This window comes from Rhodamnia argentea, chromosome 8 (assembly GCF_020921035.1).
Source record: "Rhodamnia argentea isolate NSW1041297 chromosome 8, ASM2092103v1, whole genome shotgun sequence".
NCBI lineage: Eukaryota > Viridiplantae > Streptophyta > Magnoliopsida > Myrtales > Myrtaceae > Rhodamnia > Rhodamnia argentea.
Window position 1 is genome coordinate 21,757,769 of NC_063157.1, and position 17,772 is coordinate 21,775,540.

General features: G+C 40.3%; 2 protein-coding genes across 2 annotated transcripts; one reads left to right on the forward strand and one right to left on the reverse strand.

Moving 5' to 3' along the window:
* The first annotated feature begins 203 nt into the window (after positions 1 to 203).
* LOC115748169 (alcohol acyltransferase 9) lies at positions 204 to 1,877 on the forward strand. The gene has a single exon (XM_030684615.2). It carries the CDS (start codon positions 378 to 380, stop codon positions 1,716 to 1,718), a length of 1,341 nt encoding a protein of 446 aa, XP_030540475.1. The 5' UTR covers positions 204 to 377; the 3' UTR covers positions 1,719 to 1,877.
* A 12,182-nt stretch (positions 1,878 to 14,059) lies between these two features.
* On the reverse strand, positions 14,060 to 15,356 carry LOC115748090 (ethylene-responsive transcription factor ABI4). The gene has a single exon (XM_030684491.2). It carries the CDS (start codon positions 15,311 to 15,313, stop codon positions 14,249 to 14,251), a length of 1,065 nt encoding a protein of 354 aa, XP_030540351.2. The 5' UTR covers positions 15,314 to 15,356; the 3' UTR covers positions 14,060 to 14,248.
* Positions 15,357 to 17,772: the final 2,416 nt, after the last annotated feature.

Consider the following 17,772-nt stretch of genomic DNA (forward strand, 5'->3'; position numbering starts at 1 on the left):
ACAAATCAAGTCAAGCACTTTAAATATTCCCTGCATGACCTAATACGTTGTCGAGAAAAGAGCGAGGGATAGGCATAGCTATCACTCTACTCCGCCGAAGAGACAGACAAAGCAAACTGTTAACATTTGTATTTTTGTTTATTTCGTTCTTCCCATAAAGTGATGCCCGCAGAATCCTGGCATAAATCTTCCAAAGAGAGGCAAAGACAACCTTATGTTATGTAAATGAATAATGTTAGAATAATCACAACTACGAACTACATATTACAGAGGCTTCGCTAAGCAAAGACGACAGAGCAAACCTTAAGTAAAACCAGCTCCACAAACATATATATCTCCACATCCTCTTCTTCCAGTTCTAAACACTGCCGTTCAGTATGGGGAGTAGCGTTCCCGTCAAGGACGCCGTTTTGGTCCTTCCCTCTGAGCCCACTCCTTCTAAGATCCTCCCTCTCTCGGCCCTCGATTCGCAGCTCTTCCTTGGCTTCACCATCGAGTACCTCCTCCTCTACAAGCCTCGCCCCGGGTTGGATCGCGGTCAAGTGACGGCCCGCCTGAAGGGCGCCCTCGCCAAAGCCTTGGTTCCCTATTATCCGCTCGCGGGCCGGGTCAAGGCCAAGCCAGACTGCTCGAGGCTCGAAGTGCTGTGTCAGCCGCAAGGCGCGCTTTTCATCGAGGCCGTGGCTGAGCACGTTGTGATTGGCGACTTCGAGCGGCCCCCGAAGCACGTTATGGAGTGGCAGGGTCTCTTGTCGCTCCAAGCGGCCGACGTGCTCAAGGAGGCTCCACCACTCGTTGTCCAGCTAACGTGGCTCGGGGATGGCGCTGCGGCGCTAGCTGTTGGGATCAAGCACTGCCTGTGCGACGGCATCGGGAGTGCCGAGTTCCTCAACTCGTTTGCCGAGTTGGCCAAACTCGGAAGAGTCGCCCTCAAGCTCAGGCCCAAGGTTAAGACTGTTTGGGATCGCCACCTCATGGACCCGCCAATGCCGCGGCGTCTTCCTTCTGGCGGCGTGCACAGCTCGGGAGGGCAAGCTCACCCCGAGTTCAAGCGAGTTCCGGACCTCTGCAGCTTCACATCTCGCTTCACCAACGAAAGGCTCATCCCGACCTCAATCACCTTCAACCGAGCCTCTCTCGTAGAGCTCAAAAGACTTGCGTCATCCACGGGTCGAAGCAGCGACTCAGCATTCACGTCGTTCGAAGTGGTCACGGCTCATATATGGAGAAGCTGGGCAAGATCGCTAAACCTGCCTCCGAATCAGACCCTAAAGCTCCTTTTCAGCGTGAATGTTCGAAACCGAGTGAAGCCGAGCCTTCCAAGTGGGTACTACGGCAACGCGTTCGTTCTCGCATGCGCGCAGGCCAGCTCCAAAGACGTCGCAGAGAAGGGTCTAGGGTTCGCGACGATGCTGGTGAAGAAAGCGAAAGACAGGGTGGACGACGAGTACGTGAGGACGGTGGTGGAGACGGTGAGCGAGTCGAGGGCATGTCCCGACTCAGTGGGGGTCCTCATAGTGTCGCAGTGGTCGAGGCTCGGACTGGATAGGGTTGACTTCGGGATGGGGAGACCGGTCAACGTGGGCCCCGTCTGCTGCGACCGGTACTGCTTGCTCCTCCCGGTGCACGACAGGAGCGATGCCGTGAAGGTGATGGTGGCGCTTCCGGCGAGCGCCGCAGAGAGATATGAATGCTTGGTCAAGAGTCCATGCACGTGAACGCATGGTCCATTCTGGCCCGGCCCGTTGACTTTTCAAAGATTAGGCTAATACGAATTTCTTTTCTCCATATCTTATTTTTAACATTGTCGGCTCAGAAAACATCTCAGGCTTAAGCCTTTTTTATGTGTTGGATGTCTTGATCCTCAATTTCAGTAACTTTCAATCTATTTGTCAATAGGCACGCACACGGTGATTAAGGCCATTATCGCCGTATACAATTCAACGGAATCAATTGCCTAATAGAATGGCTCAATTATAAAACATTCAAAATAATGTACAGCTTTACCTAACACAATTAAAACGGGTGGTATATAAGTCGCGAAACGTTATCGATTAAAAGTGATGGGACTACTGGATCCGTGCAAATAATATCGCGACATGGCGACACGCGGTGGAAGGTGACATCGGAAATTCCTTACCGTCGACTTGGATCCAAAAGGGACGAGCACTTTTGCTCTTTTATCTTTTGGAGGAATGTGGTGGTCGGCCTCCAATCACACTGCTCTCTTTTAGTCCCCTTAACCAACACTCCTTTTTATCGACAGACGTGGAATCCACTGAGGCGGATTAAATGTTCGATGGGATCGACGATCACGGAGCATGTCCAAGGATCGAAAACCCTTCAGAGGATGTTGATGAAGCCCTAAGATTGGATCTGCAGTGGCTGTTCAGCATCAAACGCCAGAGATGCGACGTGGCTTGGGCATTCGAGCGTTGATTCTAGGGCATGATCTTCTAATCTAACCACTGTTTATTCACAAGGTCAAAGCACATCGATTGGACAAGAGTGGTTGCATTACTTGCTCATTGGGAATGGCTGTTCGTGAATGTCCTAGTCTCAATCTTCGATGCCCTTAATCTCTGTCGGACTAGGTGGAGATTCTGATGCACAAATAGTTGACTACGACTCTCCCCAACAGGGAAAGAACACTAATTTTCTTCACTACCCAAAGTCAACGCCCATTAGTGGCCCGAAGAGTTTGACTCGGAGTTGGACCAGGGCCTCGGGCCTTTCAGAACTTATTTTGCGCGGATTTGAGCCCATGTCCGTTTAGAATCATTCATAATTCTTAGGTTGAAGTTTCGCGTGTGGTCTGAACTCTCAATAGAAGAGCTCATTTGCTCGGATTACGTGCAATAGGAGAGAAAAGTAGGAATGAGCATGGTTCCATGTTCCAAGGTATGCAGAGTAGATTTCAGGTTTAAAAAATTGAAGAACCTGTGCTGACGGGTTTGTTCTCTTCTCCGTATGTGGAACTCAAAACCCGTAACAAATTTTTGTATTTCTCTTGATATATGTGTTCACGTGATCCTACGGTATGCTATGGCATCCGATGAAAAGCGTGTAATTTGGAAACACCAATATGAGCTTCCACTTTGGTGATATTTATGATCAAAACTTTTTACTTTATTAATGTTTCATATTTATTCATGTGTATAAATATGAGTTGTAATAAGTGGTTCTAGCAACAAATGATGGTCATTAAATGTGATGATTCACTGTAATTGTTCAATTAGGAATACATGTGGAAACCGACCCTGGAACCTATGAACAGAGTAGGTTCCAAGTTGCAGAGTATGCAAGGTAGGTTTCAAGTTCCAAAAAATAAGAAACATGTTACGATAGGTAGGTTTGACGTTTTAGGTGGAACCTAAAACCGCTTACCCCTAGGGAAAAGTACCGAAAATTTTCTAAACCTATTACATTTGTGTCAATGCAATTTTAAACATTTTAATTGTGTCAATTTAGTCTTAAACCTTTTCCCGTTTTGCCAATTCAGTCTATCCAATCAATATATGTCGAAAATCATTACGTGGATGCCAAAGGTCCTGCGTGGCATGGCTAGTCCGGACGTGGACATTTTTTTTTAATTCAATTGACAAAACATAAAAAGGTTTTGAATTAAATTGGTGTAATTGAAATTTATGACTGAGTAGGCATAAGTGCAATGGGTTCACTTTTTTTGTGCTTTTCCTTGCAAGAAGTTTCACCGAGTTCTCATTAAATAATGTTAGACCACCGGTAATTCTCAACTCTTTCATCAACTACAGAAATATCCAATGTATCACATTCTCCCTCTTTCGCATATTTTTACTACCCGCCCATGACTCTGCTTGCCTCCGACTCCCTATAAGCTGTTTCAAATCATTAAGGTCTTATGACGGAAATGAAAAGAGATTGGGAGAGTAAAAAATAATTGTATTCAGTTGATTCTTTCTTACATGGATACAAACATATATTACAAGAAGAGGAAATGGAAAAAGGAAACAAGATGATTCTTTTCCATCTTCTACCGATTCATCAAATATTCGTTGAATCAATCTAAAATACACATAATCAAATCATATCTTCAACACTTCCTCTCAAGCTAGTGGCTTCTAAATATCAAAGACGCCCAGCTTGCTCAATAGATATATGTATTGTCTTTGACATGACTTCTTGGTAAAGATATCTGCAGGCTGTTCAACAGTTCCAATTTCTCTTGTTGAAACAATTTCTTCTTGGATTTTATCTCGAGTAAAATGACAATTAACCTCTATATGTTTTGTCGTTCATGAAAAACTGGATTTGCTGCTAGTTTAAGTGTCGCATCATTGTGACAGAATAATATGCTTGGTCCATCGATTCATACACCCAGGTCAAAAAGTAAACCCCGTATCCAGATTATTTCACAAACGGTTTTTGCCATAGCTCGATATTCTGATTCAGCTGATGATAATGAAACGATCGATTGTTTCTTTGTTTTCCATGAAATCAAAGATCTTCCCAATTTAATGCAAAAATCAGTGATGGATCTTTGGGTCATTGGACAAGTAGCATAATCCGTATTGCAATAGGCTATCATCTTCATGTCAGAATCACGAGATAAAAGTATTCCAAGTCCTGGACACCCTTTTAAATACTTACAACCTTCGGAGCTGCATTCATATGCAACTGTTTCGGGTTGTGCGTGAATTGACCGAGTATTTGTACTGCATAATAAATATCAGGCCTAGTCATGGTGAGGTATATCAATTTTCCAACGAGCCACCTATAGCCCGATGGATCTTTAAGTGATGGGTCTTCATTAGATGATGATGAGCCCGCATCATAATCAAGTGTCGTCGGTTTGACATTTTATTCAATCGGAATGATAGTTGGCTTACATCTAGACAATCCCGCTTCTGATATCATTTCCAAGATAAATTTCGCTGACTAAGGCATATTCCCTTGTCTAACCGAGCTATCTCAATCCTAAGAAAAAATTTGGGAGGTCCCAAGTCTTTAATGTGGAAGGTAGAGTGTAGATATTATTTAAACTTGTTGATTGCAGATTCATCGTTTCCCATAATAAGGATATCATCAAAATATATCAATAAATAGATTGATGATATACCTTTGGCCCATGTAAATAGAGCATAATCATGTTTAGAATGCTGAAATCCTGCATTTGTAAGTGCAGTAGTGAACTTGGCATACCATTACCGAGAAGCTTGTTTAAGTCCATAGAGGGATTTACGGAGACAACATACCCTTTGTAAACCTTGTGGAAGATCCATATATATTTCTTCTTCCAAATCACCATGAAGAAATGCATTATGGACATCCATTTGATGCAATGACCAATTGTGAAAAGCAGCAATGAAAAAAAAGGAATGAACGGCTACCTCCTTGGCAATAAGAGAGAAAGTCTCATGGTAATCAAAACCTTCCCGTTGAGCAAATCCCTTAGCTACTCATTGAGCCTTGTAGCGTTCAATGGAACCATCTGCTTTGTACTTGATTTTGTATACCCACTTGCAACCAATCGGTCTTCGATGTGAAGGTAATGAAACAATATCCCATGTATGATTCTCTATTAGGGCATTTAATTTAGCTTCCATAGCCCTTTGCCATCATGGGTTGTTAACCACTTTTGTGGAAGAAAAGGGTTCCTGTTCCTCGAATATTCAACTAACACAACACATGTGTTCTAGTAATGATCAACTAAATGAGACATAAGAGCATACGGGATCCTGTGTACTTGGAAAAGATAACATAGGACATATATAATCTTTCGTCCATGTGGGAGGGCGAAGATGCCGATGAGAGCATCAAGGCTGCTGCTCAGTAGGTACCTATTCATGAACAAGTGAACGAGATTCATCGAGAAGCGGCTATGGAGGTGCAATTGATGAGGTAGATGAATCGCTCTCCTTAGACGATAATATTGGAGATTCTATCTCTTGGTCCGAAGAGTTGTTATTGCCCGGATTTGATGCAATGAAGATACATTGTTGAGGCAAAGATAAATCCTCCTTCGATAAGAATTGATGATGATATGATGATAAATCCTCTTCCGAAGTCATCACCTCATTAAATGGAAATATATCTTCATGGAAAAAAATATCACGGCTTACCAAGAAGCGACCTGTAGATATCTCCATAACTCTATAACCTTTAAGTATAGAAGGATATCCCATGAAGATACCCTGGATGGCATGGGGACCCATTTTGTCCCGAGGGTCTACAGTTGTTACATAACATAAGTATCCAAAAACCCTTAAATGATCAATTTACGGCCGTTTCCCAAAAAGCATTTCAAAGTAGTTTTACCATCAAGTACTCGAGTTGGCATGCGATTAATTAAATAGGTAGTCATGATCACACAATCTCCCCAAAAATTTTCATAACATATGCTTGATATTTGAGAGCTCGAGCTACTTGGAAGAGATGACAATGTTTACGCTCAACAATCCATTTTGTTGGGGGGTGTAAGTGCAAGAGCTTTCATGGAGAATTCCATGAGAAGAAAGAAAATTCGTACATTCGGTAGTGAGAAATTCATGCCCATTATCTATACAAATGTGTTGGACAGATTTGTCGAATTGATTTTTAATCATGGCGAAAAAGTTCAACAGATGGGAAAAAGTTTGACTCTTGGATTGTATGAGAAAAATTCATGCAGCGCGAGTATAATTATCCACAATAATGAGAAAAAAACAGAAGATCTGTCGTGACGTGGGGTATGATAAGAACCCCATATATTGATGTGAATCAACGAAAAGGACTAGTAGCTCGAGATGAACTAGTAGGACATAACACGTGGGATTGTTTAGCCAACGACGCATTGGACATTTTGGGTGAGGAAAATGAGCACTATGACGTTGATGGAAAAGAAAGGTGTCATTAATTGTGGTGAAATTATAGGAAGCTAATTGATCATAGATCGAAATCCTTTGGAAAACTAGTCCAAAAATATAGTTCCTCCGCGACACTACCCAAGCACATCAGTTTGCCGGTCGAAAGGTCTTGAAAGAGACAGTTTTTAGAATTGAAAATGACTTGACAAAAATTGCCCTCACAAGTTTTGGAGACAGATATAAGATTGAATTCAAAATCAGGAACATATAAGACATTCCTAAGGACAATATTAGACTAAGACAAACGGTGCCGATTTTAGTGACATGAGTGATATTTCCATTTGTAAGGCGCACTGATGTGGAAAAGTAGGGCCTTTTCTGAATATGAGAGAATAATTGCTCATTGCATATTATGTGATCACTAGCATTTGAATAAATTATCCATGCTTCAGCTGAAAAAGAATTCTTCTTGCAAAATGTACCTGACAAACTCATAGCCTTGTCGGTAGTACTCAATTGACTCAAAGCCTTCATGATATTCTGGGAGAAACGAAAAGAGATTGGGAGAGGAAAAAATAATTGTATTCAGTTGATTCTTTCTTACATGTACATGAACATATATTACAAGAAGAGGAAATGGAAAAAGAAAACAAGATGATTCTTTTCCATCTTCTACGGATTCATCAAATATTTGTTGAATCAATCTAAGATATACTGAATCAATCAATTTAAGATACGCATAATCAAATCATATCTTCAACATTTTATAATTGCTGTTATCTTTAATATGTACATGATCATACCGTAATGATAGAATGAACAAAAGAGACGTATGCATACTTGCCCTTAAGGTAAGGTAAGGTAAAGAAACATCTTCTTCATCAAGTAACGTTAAAGTAACGTCATCTTATCGGGGATTGGTCGAGTGGTACAACCAACAATGGCGGTTTCACACCTCAAATCAAGAAACTCGAGATCTCGAGTTGGATCTCTACTCAGTAATATATTTCGAACCCGTTGCTAGAACTCAGGTCAAGCAAGCAACAGGGCCATGGTTATGCTTGTCAATGGCAACTCTGGTCGGTCCAGAATTGAGGAAATACATGAATACTATGAAAGAAGAACATCAATAAATTTTCTTTTCTTTTTTTTTCCTTTGGGCCATGATGGATCTTGTCCCACTTACATAATAAGATATTGTTTCATGATATTCTGCCTACTACCTTGGAATTTTAAGGACGTGGTTTTGTGATCACGGGATTGTCATTTTTTTTCCCCAAGGTAATTAAAATGAAATATAATACTAAATCAAGCACTTCACACGCATACAAGTTAATATAAAATAGATGTTAGAGGAAGTTAATATAGTTTAGTGAGGTGGGATATGTGGCTCCCCTCTAACCCTACGCATCTTCCCTCTACTGGTTTTTTTTATTCCACAATACAAAAAGGACGAAAAATGAAAGAAGAGAAGCTTACATAAACAACAAAATTTCTCTCGCCAGTCCCCAACATGTAGATCGACTATATATATATAAAGCTGCTCTAGTGGTCCGAATATATACATAAAGTTGCTCTAGTGGTCCGATTTTGCTGCATGCATTAGGTGTTTGCGAGTTCCGAGGAGCAGGCTGCATGTCCGCGGCTTTTCATCCCCACACATGTACAGGGCCATCATCATACGTGCAAGAACCAATAGATAATATAGCAAATTATATCCGTATAGGTAACACGGGAAAATTACCAAAAATATCATCAACTTACTGCAATTATGTCAATTTAATTTTAATTTTTTTTAATTTAGCCCTAAACTTTTTATATTTATGCTTATTCATTCCATCATGTCAATTCTACCAAGAAATTACCAATGTGGGCGTTGACAATCCTACGTAGTGCCACGACACTGACGTGGATAAAATTTTAAAATTTTTATGATATTTTAAAGATATTGTTTTCTTTTTTTTCTTTTTAATTTATGTTTTTTTTTCCTTATGACCGGTAAGATTGTCTGTGATCCTCACCGGCCATGCGAGGCTCAACCTCTCCATCGCTAGGGCTGGGTTAGCAAGGCTCGGCCTTGCTGGATCTGGCAAGGGTTGAACCTCGCCCAACAACGACAGCAAGGTGATACAATTAATCCATCGCATATATATTTGAAGTTGAGAAACAAATTAGAGTCATACTCGGACGTCGATCCTCTACCCGATCCGTTGCTCTCTTAGTCGCTTGAACGATCTCAATAATTGAGAATGATCGCCCTTTTTTTCTTCACATACACAGCGATGTTTGCGAGTAATGTTTTAAGACCATGGTGAGTAAAAGTTCAGGGGTTACAACCCAGTTATCGGCAAAAGTAGGACAAATCTCCTTCTCTGTCTCCGGCTGTTTTCGCACCTGCGCGTGGATGAGAGAGCCCTTTTGCATTCTCGAAAGGCCAACCGCCTCAAAACACAGACGAAAAGGGGGAACAGGACGAAATTTGGCTTTCACCGCCGCTTGTGCCTTGGCGAGATATTCAGTTTGGACATTATCGTTTAAGAGTCTTGCGATAACTTCGATCGTGTACGATGAACTCGCGGTAGCTGTTTCAAACTTTTCGGACTCTCGATATGATACATGTGAGTGATTACTCTTGGAAAGGAACAAAGGAAAATTCAATCTCATAGAGTTTAATACCCGTTCTCAACTCATAACCAATATGAGCCCATTGATATTGAAAAATCTAAAAGATTCTTCCAGTATATTCATTTTTGGGTCTAATGGAATTCATAGATATAGGAAGAAGCTCTCGATCTCATAGAGTTCAACTCTCATTCTTAACTCATAACCAATATGAGCTCGAAGTTTCCTTCGTAACTCCTGAAACTTCTTCGTAGGCTTCGTTACATGCCTCAAGAAGAAAATCGGTGTTTTACTACCAATCACAAATTTTATGTTGGACTCGGTACTCGTATTGGAAATTATAACCAAGGATTACACTATCAATTACCATCTACTTCGGAGATACCTCCTGAAACATTTTTCAAACACAAAAGTTGGATGATCCGATCTGCAAGGATCATGATTGGGAATTTTTGGATCATCTTTCTTCGAGTAAGAGGCGAAACATAATTAACTTGAATTCGCAACAGCTATTCGAAATCTTAGTTAAAGACTGGACATATGATTGGTTTGTTTTTTTCGGACATAATGACTTCGCCCGGAGAGGTTATCAAGGGAGATGGAGATGGGGCCTGAACGTGATAATCTTCGTGATCATCATGTTCCACCTTGCATCTTCGATGCGAGTCTTCTTCCCATAACACTCTCATAGGTAGACCTCAATAAATATTTTAATAGATTCATATGGAATTCATAATCTCGTAACGATATATTTAAAGTCTATATGGTAGGTTGTGTTGAGAAAATCTTCCTTCTGAATATTTTGATTTTGACAAAACTATCCTTATTGAGAAATAATCTGTTTAATGCATATGAATATTTTATTGTAGGGTGAACATGTGAACGAAAGCTTGTATTATTCCAAACCCGATGTTTAGACTCAAGTGGTAGTCGTCATATATTTACTTATGAGATAGTCAAAGTTTTTTTATTCGGATAGAGGAAGAGGTTGCCTCCGAAGACCTCTTGAGAAGACTTATGTGACACGTCGGCAAGGACTATACTAGAGCTCAGAGTCACTATTCTAGTCTATTCAAATTCAGAGTGTCTTTACTTATGAAGACTGTTTTTGAATAATGTTCGGATTCCGTAATATCTTTCAGAAAGATTCTAAAAATCCACGTTTGGCAGATTTTCGATATTAGTGGTATTATTTATGGAACTCTGTAATCTTTGATTGACAAGATTATTTTTCAATCAGATTAGGATAATATTTATGATTGGATATTGCCTTCCAAGAATAAGGTTTGCTAAATATTTGAATTAACTCTACTTATGGAAATTGAAGATTTAGTTGTATGGGCGATTGAATCTGAAGAGTTCAAACTCAACTCTAATGGCTATCATATCTTACTAGATACAATCTTGTTCAATCACGATTGATGGCGTTCAATCAACGGTTGAAGAACGATCCTTTGAAGACCCGTCCAACGACTAGTTTGCAGGTAAAAGAGTATAAAAGGAAGATCCATCGTGACCAACAGAGACGGATCAAAACTTACAATTCCAAAGTGCTTGAGTTGTTCAGATTCATATACTTATTCTCGAGAGCTATAAGCTATATCTTTGAGAGGTTCTTGTAAGAGTGATTGAGAATGATATCTCTTGTAACCTTCATTGATTCATCTAGTGAAATCCAACTAATTATCTGTCGGCGTAGGAGAGTGGACGTAGGCTTGCTAAACCGACCTCATTTTCCAAATTATATATGTTTGTGTTTTGAACTTATATATATTTCGCAATAAAGTTTCAAAACAGTTCGGAATCACCTGTTTACCTCCTTCTAGGTGATATTGCTGGATACAACAAGTTGTGTCGATGTTATTTACCGAGAAAAGAACATAAATGGTAGAAATTTAAATACGACAATCACGTGAACTCTATGATGTTTGGATTTGGATGCAAGAACTGAAGATAAGCTGAAAACATGATTTTATTCCTTTTTTTTAATGTCTTTTATCAATTACATTTTTGGTAAGATGAAACGATGCGTTCCCAATGAAGGAAAAATTGGAAAATTTATCCGATCCAATTGCGGCGCCCGCCAAATGATGATTCCTGACTTGTTCTGCCTAGACCAACACCCGAGGACGTGTACGACTATTATGTCCTTGCTCGACATATTTTCCCTCAATACACATGCGATGCACTCGATATATTCTATCTACCTTATATTCATTTTGCTTACTAATAACTCGAATTTTAATTTGCATTTTTACGATATTGATTTCATGGTGGCTTGTTCATTTTCCCGCTCGAGTAGGGTTTTGGGAATTTGCCCCTATTTGAAACATTGGTTCGCTTATTTGTTTGCTAATTCGATAAGATAATATCTTGTCAAATCAACAATGCCTTCTTATAATGATTATATGGTTGTATCACATGTACGTGAAGTGCTGCAGCTTTAAGGAAATCCAATGGACCAACTCCACGTGCTTATTCACGAAATTGCGGCGCAATCATAAAAATCAAATTTAATAGTTCGATACTTCCCTTAAGAATTGAACTAATTCTCTCAAATTCTAACAGGAACGGCCCTTGCGGTGCAACATGTTCGTGAGCGGATAGTGTCCCTAATTGATTTGAATCGAATCGGGTATGCAACGAAGGAAAAAAATAAACAAGTTGGGCATGCATAAACATTGCTCCTTGTAATTAATTTAAGGGCTTTGTTAATATAACAGTTGATTGTCAGAATAATAACATGTCCTGGCCTACAAATTTTTGAAGAATTATATTTCACGATAATTTTTAATTATATATTATTTATCTTTTTACTTAAAATAGGTTGTTAATCTCGGTGACATAATCATTTCTCTTAGTTTAATTTTTCATTCGATTATTTTGGCTGGTCCCACTCCAATATGGTGGCTGAAACGCGCCTTTGCCTCGGGAAGACGCATGGAAAGTTATCATTGAATGCCCTCAGCGGCTCAGCCTATTCATTGGTCCAATCATTCATTAGCAAGCATTCAACTAATATTATAACTTCGGACCAAAACAAAATAAAAAGAAAATTATATTACATCTCATATAATCTCCTGAAAGGTTACTCGATGAACAAAAGCTTTGTTCTCCTGTCCGAGGAGAAACAAACCATGTTTCTCATCCCATCGCCATGATCAATAGGAAGAAGCGTTAAAAAAGTCATAAACCTATTATATTAGTGTCAATTCAATCTTAAACATTTTATTAATATCAAGTCAGCATTAAACATTTTGTATTTGTACCTATTCAGTTCTAAACTTTTTATTAGTATTAATTTAGTCCTAAATTTTTTACATTTATGCCAATTCGGAACTAAAATTTTTGCATTTGTGCTAATTCAATTGGCCGATTTAGGGTTGAATTGACACAAATGCAAAAGATTTAGGATCAAATTGATGCCAATAAAACTTTAAGACTAAATTGGCATCAATGCAAAAGATTTAGGATTGAATTGACACTAATACAATATGTTTATGACTTTTTTTTTACACTTTTCCCATGTTTGTTTATCCACTCTCATCTTTTTGAGGCTTTATGTCCATTCAATGACTAAATTTTAGTCTCATGTTAAGTATACCTGACAACATTCTATTTCCGAATGATTTATCAGAAATAAACCGACAAATTTACCACTAGTTTGTGTCTTCTAGTTTCCCTCCCCTTTCTTGAAATTATGCAGGAGGATAATATCAGAGTGGGGAAAACCTAGGAGAAGACTGAAAAAAGCCTGTCCTAATAGCCAAGTTGGTGGACCGTGATTCTCAAGGAATTTTCACATGTATACCTATTCATAATGTCCTTAATTCAGCTCTTGAGCAAACTAGGTTTGCCTATTCAGACTAATGAAAGTTCATCACAGCCAAGCATCTATTTTCTAAGTTTACAAAGTATCATTCGTTACATTGTAAATGTTACATTTGACTCTTAACAGGCAACCCGCATCCGCATTAATTTGAAGAACAAATTGTGTATCCATCATTTTACTGGTTAATCTATAAGAAGCAAAATGCAGCTGGTTTGCTGATTCTTGGTGGCAGCCAACGTGACACTTGAACACCAAACAACCAAAGAATAGCAAAAAAAAAATGACCATGAAACCCAAAGCATGAAATGAAACCAGCAGGACAAGGCAGAATTCAATTTGGACTGAAGGAAGAACAACTCTAAGGAGAGATATGCAGCATTATCACAGAGATGTAAATGCCAAAATACAAAATCAAAGAATGGAAACTACAGAATATTGTCCTAAATAAATTCTGGAAAAATCAAGAACAGAGGGAGAACCTCAAATTACATCTTCCTCGACATGGGTTGAATCCCACCCAAAAAAAAAAAAAAAAAAAAAAAAAAAAAAAAAAACTTTATCCCAGTGCCTCAACTTGATGTAAATGCAATTAGCACTCACTTACCTCTTCAATAGAAATGTGGAATCTTTTTACCTGATTGAGACTCCAAGTGCTTAGAACTAACAGATCCTGAAATCTCTCAAAAACCTCTCTACCATAACCTAATTAAAATGGATTAATCTCAAGAATATATAGAAGATCAAAATAAAACATGCAGATGCAGTTCATTGCAGATCATCCTTCGCTGATATATGGCCAGAGAGTTCCGCCGCTCAGTGCAAATGCAGTCGAACCCTCGAAAGCGAGCCATCACCGGCCTTGAAAGCACCAGCATGCAACCATCTTGACGAACGCCGAAGGAGCACTTCAGCGTGTTCGTGCTCTGATTAGCATATATCATGCTACTATAATCAGATCCAACACTTCTCCTCAAAAATCAAACAAGAAAGGGTCTCCGTAATCCCAAATTCCATGGTGAATGTAATCATCCTCGCTCCCCAGCGGCCACATCGATGGCAAACCCTGCCCCACCTCGGTAGCGGTCGTCTCTGGAGGCACTGGTTGGGCCACCTCCGCCTCCGCCTCCGAGACCAAGGAAAGGCTCGCGCCCACCGACCCCACGAGTGCGTTGATGTCTACGTAGCTGTAATTTGAGTGACCGAGCTGATGATGTTGCTGCTGATTATGGCGATCTGGATCTTCTCGTAGTTGTTGTTCTTGGTGTCCATAGTTAGGGTTTCCATCCGAGGTGGTGGTAGTCGCCATGGTGGGGACATTCTCGATCCCGTCGGGCCGTGCACACAGATATTGTTCTTGAGGATGTTGTCCGGCCTGAGGATGAAAATTATGCTGATTCGGAATCTGAAGATTCTGTAGTACGACGTTGCTCGGGCGCTGTACGGACGGGACAACGACGCTGTTGCTATTAATTGCACCGCTAGGGACGTACACCCCGTACGGGGCCGAACAGAACGGCGCCGGGGAAGAAGAAGAAGATGAAGAAGGGAAGGCGAACGCGTAGCCCGAGGGACGTGGAAGCAGAGGCCGGAGATTTTGGGTGGACGAGGAGGAGGAGGTTGAGGAGGACGAAGAGCCGCGAGAGGAGGCGGCGGAAGAGGAGGAGGAGGATGGCTGGAGGTTGAGCTGAGCCCTAGAGCCGTAGAGGATGACGGCGGCGCGGTCGTAGGCTCGGGCAGCGTCCTCGGCGGTGGCGAAGGTGCCGAGCCACTTCCGGGTCCGCTTCCGGGGCTCCCGGATCTCGGCGACCCACTTGCCCCAGCTCCGCTGCCGCACCCCCCTGTAACGGAACTTGTTGTTGTCGGGGCCTCCTTTTCCCTTGCACTTCCGTGTGGTGGTGGTGGTGGTGCTGCTGCTGGTGGCAGAGGAGGAGTTGCCGCTGGCGGTGGAAATGGTAGTGGCGGGGTTTTCTTGGGTTGTGATGGTGGTGGTGGTGGTGGTGGTGGTGGTGGTTGGGGAGTGAGTGATGTTGTCCATTGAAAAACTAACACTGCTATATTTAAGAGAGAGAGAGAGAGAGAGAGAGCACCTCGGAGAGTGGTGGCGGAGGGAGGAGTCTGATGGGGTTTGGGTTTGAATGTCACCTCTGCTAATGGTGGACTAGGGCGGCGATTCCATTTATATATAAAATTTGGAGAAGCAACCACATGCAGGAGAGAGACAGAGAAAGATTGCTGCGCTGTGAAGGAACAGACCTATGAACGGATCTATACAAAGCCAATTCATTATTCTTTATTGAATTTTAATTAGCAGGCTCTTTTCTTTTTCTTTTTTTTTCTGCAGACTGATTAATTGGTTTTTGCTGCTTTGCTTCCCGGGGAGAAACCCTAGAGAAGAGAGAAAAGCCCCTGCCAAGTGCCAGCCCTAGCTCTGTCCAATAGAGCATCCATGGTCCTTTCGACAAACTACGGGACGCCTGCGAAGTATTTTGCCGCAACACTTTCGTTTTTATGAACATATATTTGTGCCTGCTTTTAGGATAATAACACAGTAGAGATTACCACCTTGGAGACATAAAAAACCAAGACAGATGTTGCTCCTCATTCTTACTTTATATGGGATTTTTTTTCCTTTTTTTTTAGCCTTTTCTCTCTATGGAAAACGACTCGTTACTTCATTGTGAAGTTAGAAAGATCCTCATAACTGAACCGAGCAAAGTCCTCAGCCCGCCAGCAATAGCCGCGAACTCAGTAGGGTTCATTGAGATTTTAATCATACGAGCTTCCTCCATTTCGATGGTGAATTATAAGCCAATCGACCTAAGTTTTGAGATGGGTTAAGGGCAATTTATGTAGTTTATAATTTCGCGTCAAGCGAAGAAATAAGTTATATTTTCGTGCTATATATGTAGAGTGGGTCACGTGTTCAAAGCAAACGGAGCATTAATCTACCATTTTAGAATATTCTAATGGGCTTTATAGTAACCATATTATGGTACTCTCGTATGATCATAGCCGAAAAGGTGAGGAAATGTCTATAGTTATGTTATATCACATGCTTACTTGATATCTATTCATGTGTATAATGTGGTTCCGACCCGAGAATAAATGCTCGAAGCCTCGAACTATATCAATGTCAGTACCACAAATTCATAAGGAAGAAATTTATACGTCCGATAATTTTGCATATGCAACAGAGTTGGGCCACTTGCCAATTTTTAAAGCGCGTCATAAAAAGTTGTCGAACCTAAAAGAAAATTACCAAAAGAAGAGAATTCTCATTTTCACTTCTTTCACAGAAAACAAAGTAAAAATATGAGCAATGGAGTTTTAATCTCCCGAAAATGTTGCCATATTATTGCTCTAACACCCAGTATGTTGAATGAAAGTCCCCTATACGTAATACCCTTTATTAGAGTGCCTATATAGGGGCATCAAGCTGGTTAAATGGTCATTAGTTTTAAAGTTAAAAATAAAAATCTTACGAAAAAAAGTAAGAACGACACTATTTTCACCTTCATTTTGGCTAAGATACCCATTTTTTCAATTAATCGACCGAAGCGCCGTTCTCTCTCTTCAATTTGTTTTTCTTATTTTATTAGGCCAACCAACAAATCCATCTTTATTTCTATCGTCTTTCTTATCATTTTATAATACGAATGCTCCATTACAACCAACAAGATATCATCTTATCATGCATCCTGTTCTCACTTTGCATAGAGAAAGTTCTTAATTTTAATTTAGGGTCTCATATTCCTAATTACAAAAGCTATTGAGATGCACATGTGAGTTGTGTGAGAGTAGTCATCATATTGGAGAATTGATGTAGTGTTGAGCAAATAATGTATCCTTGGCCCATAACTCATTGGCTTAAGCTTTTGAGTGAAGGCGAGTCCAATTGGATATATTGATAGGTTAGGACTTGGGCTCTCTCTTGGAGATCTCCTCGAGTGAAGCTTATAAGCACACAATTAATTACATTTTTTATCAAATTGTTTGAGCGAAGCTATATTTCGAATCTATGTAGCATTTGTAATTAGAAATATGAGACCATATAATAAGATTAACACATTTTCCTGGCAGAGTGATGACAAGATGCGTGGAAAATTGATATGTTGTTTAGTGTAATTGAGCATTTATATTGTTAAGTCGATGAGAGAGGTCATAGAAATAAAATAAGTTTTGTTGATAAGCACGGTGAAAAAAGAAATTATAAATTAAGGAGAAAGAGGGCATTTCGATAAGCTAATCGAAAAAAGTAGCGTCTTAACCGGAATAAGGGTGAAAATGGCGTCGCTCTAAAAGTAATAAGGGTGACGCAACTTCTTCGTATTCATCAAATATGCTCGTCCAAGTGAAAAGAGAATCACAAATGAAACTTACGAGTATTGGAAGTAAACTAGTTGTGATATGGCTTCCACGTTAATTGAATTAGCGCTTGGTGGAGTTAAAGCTTGAGATCAAATTGATGAATTATCGGAAACCCTGTGTTAAGGG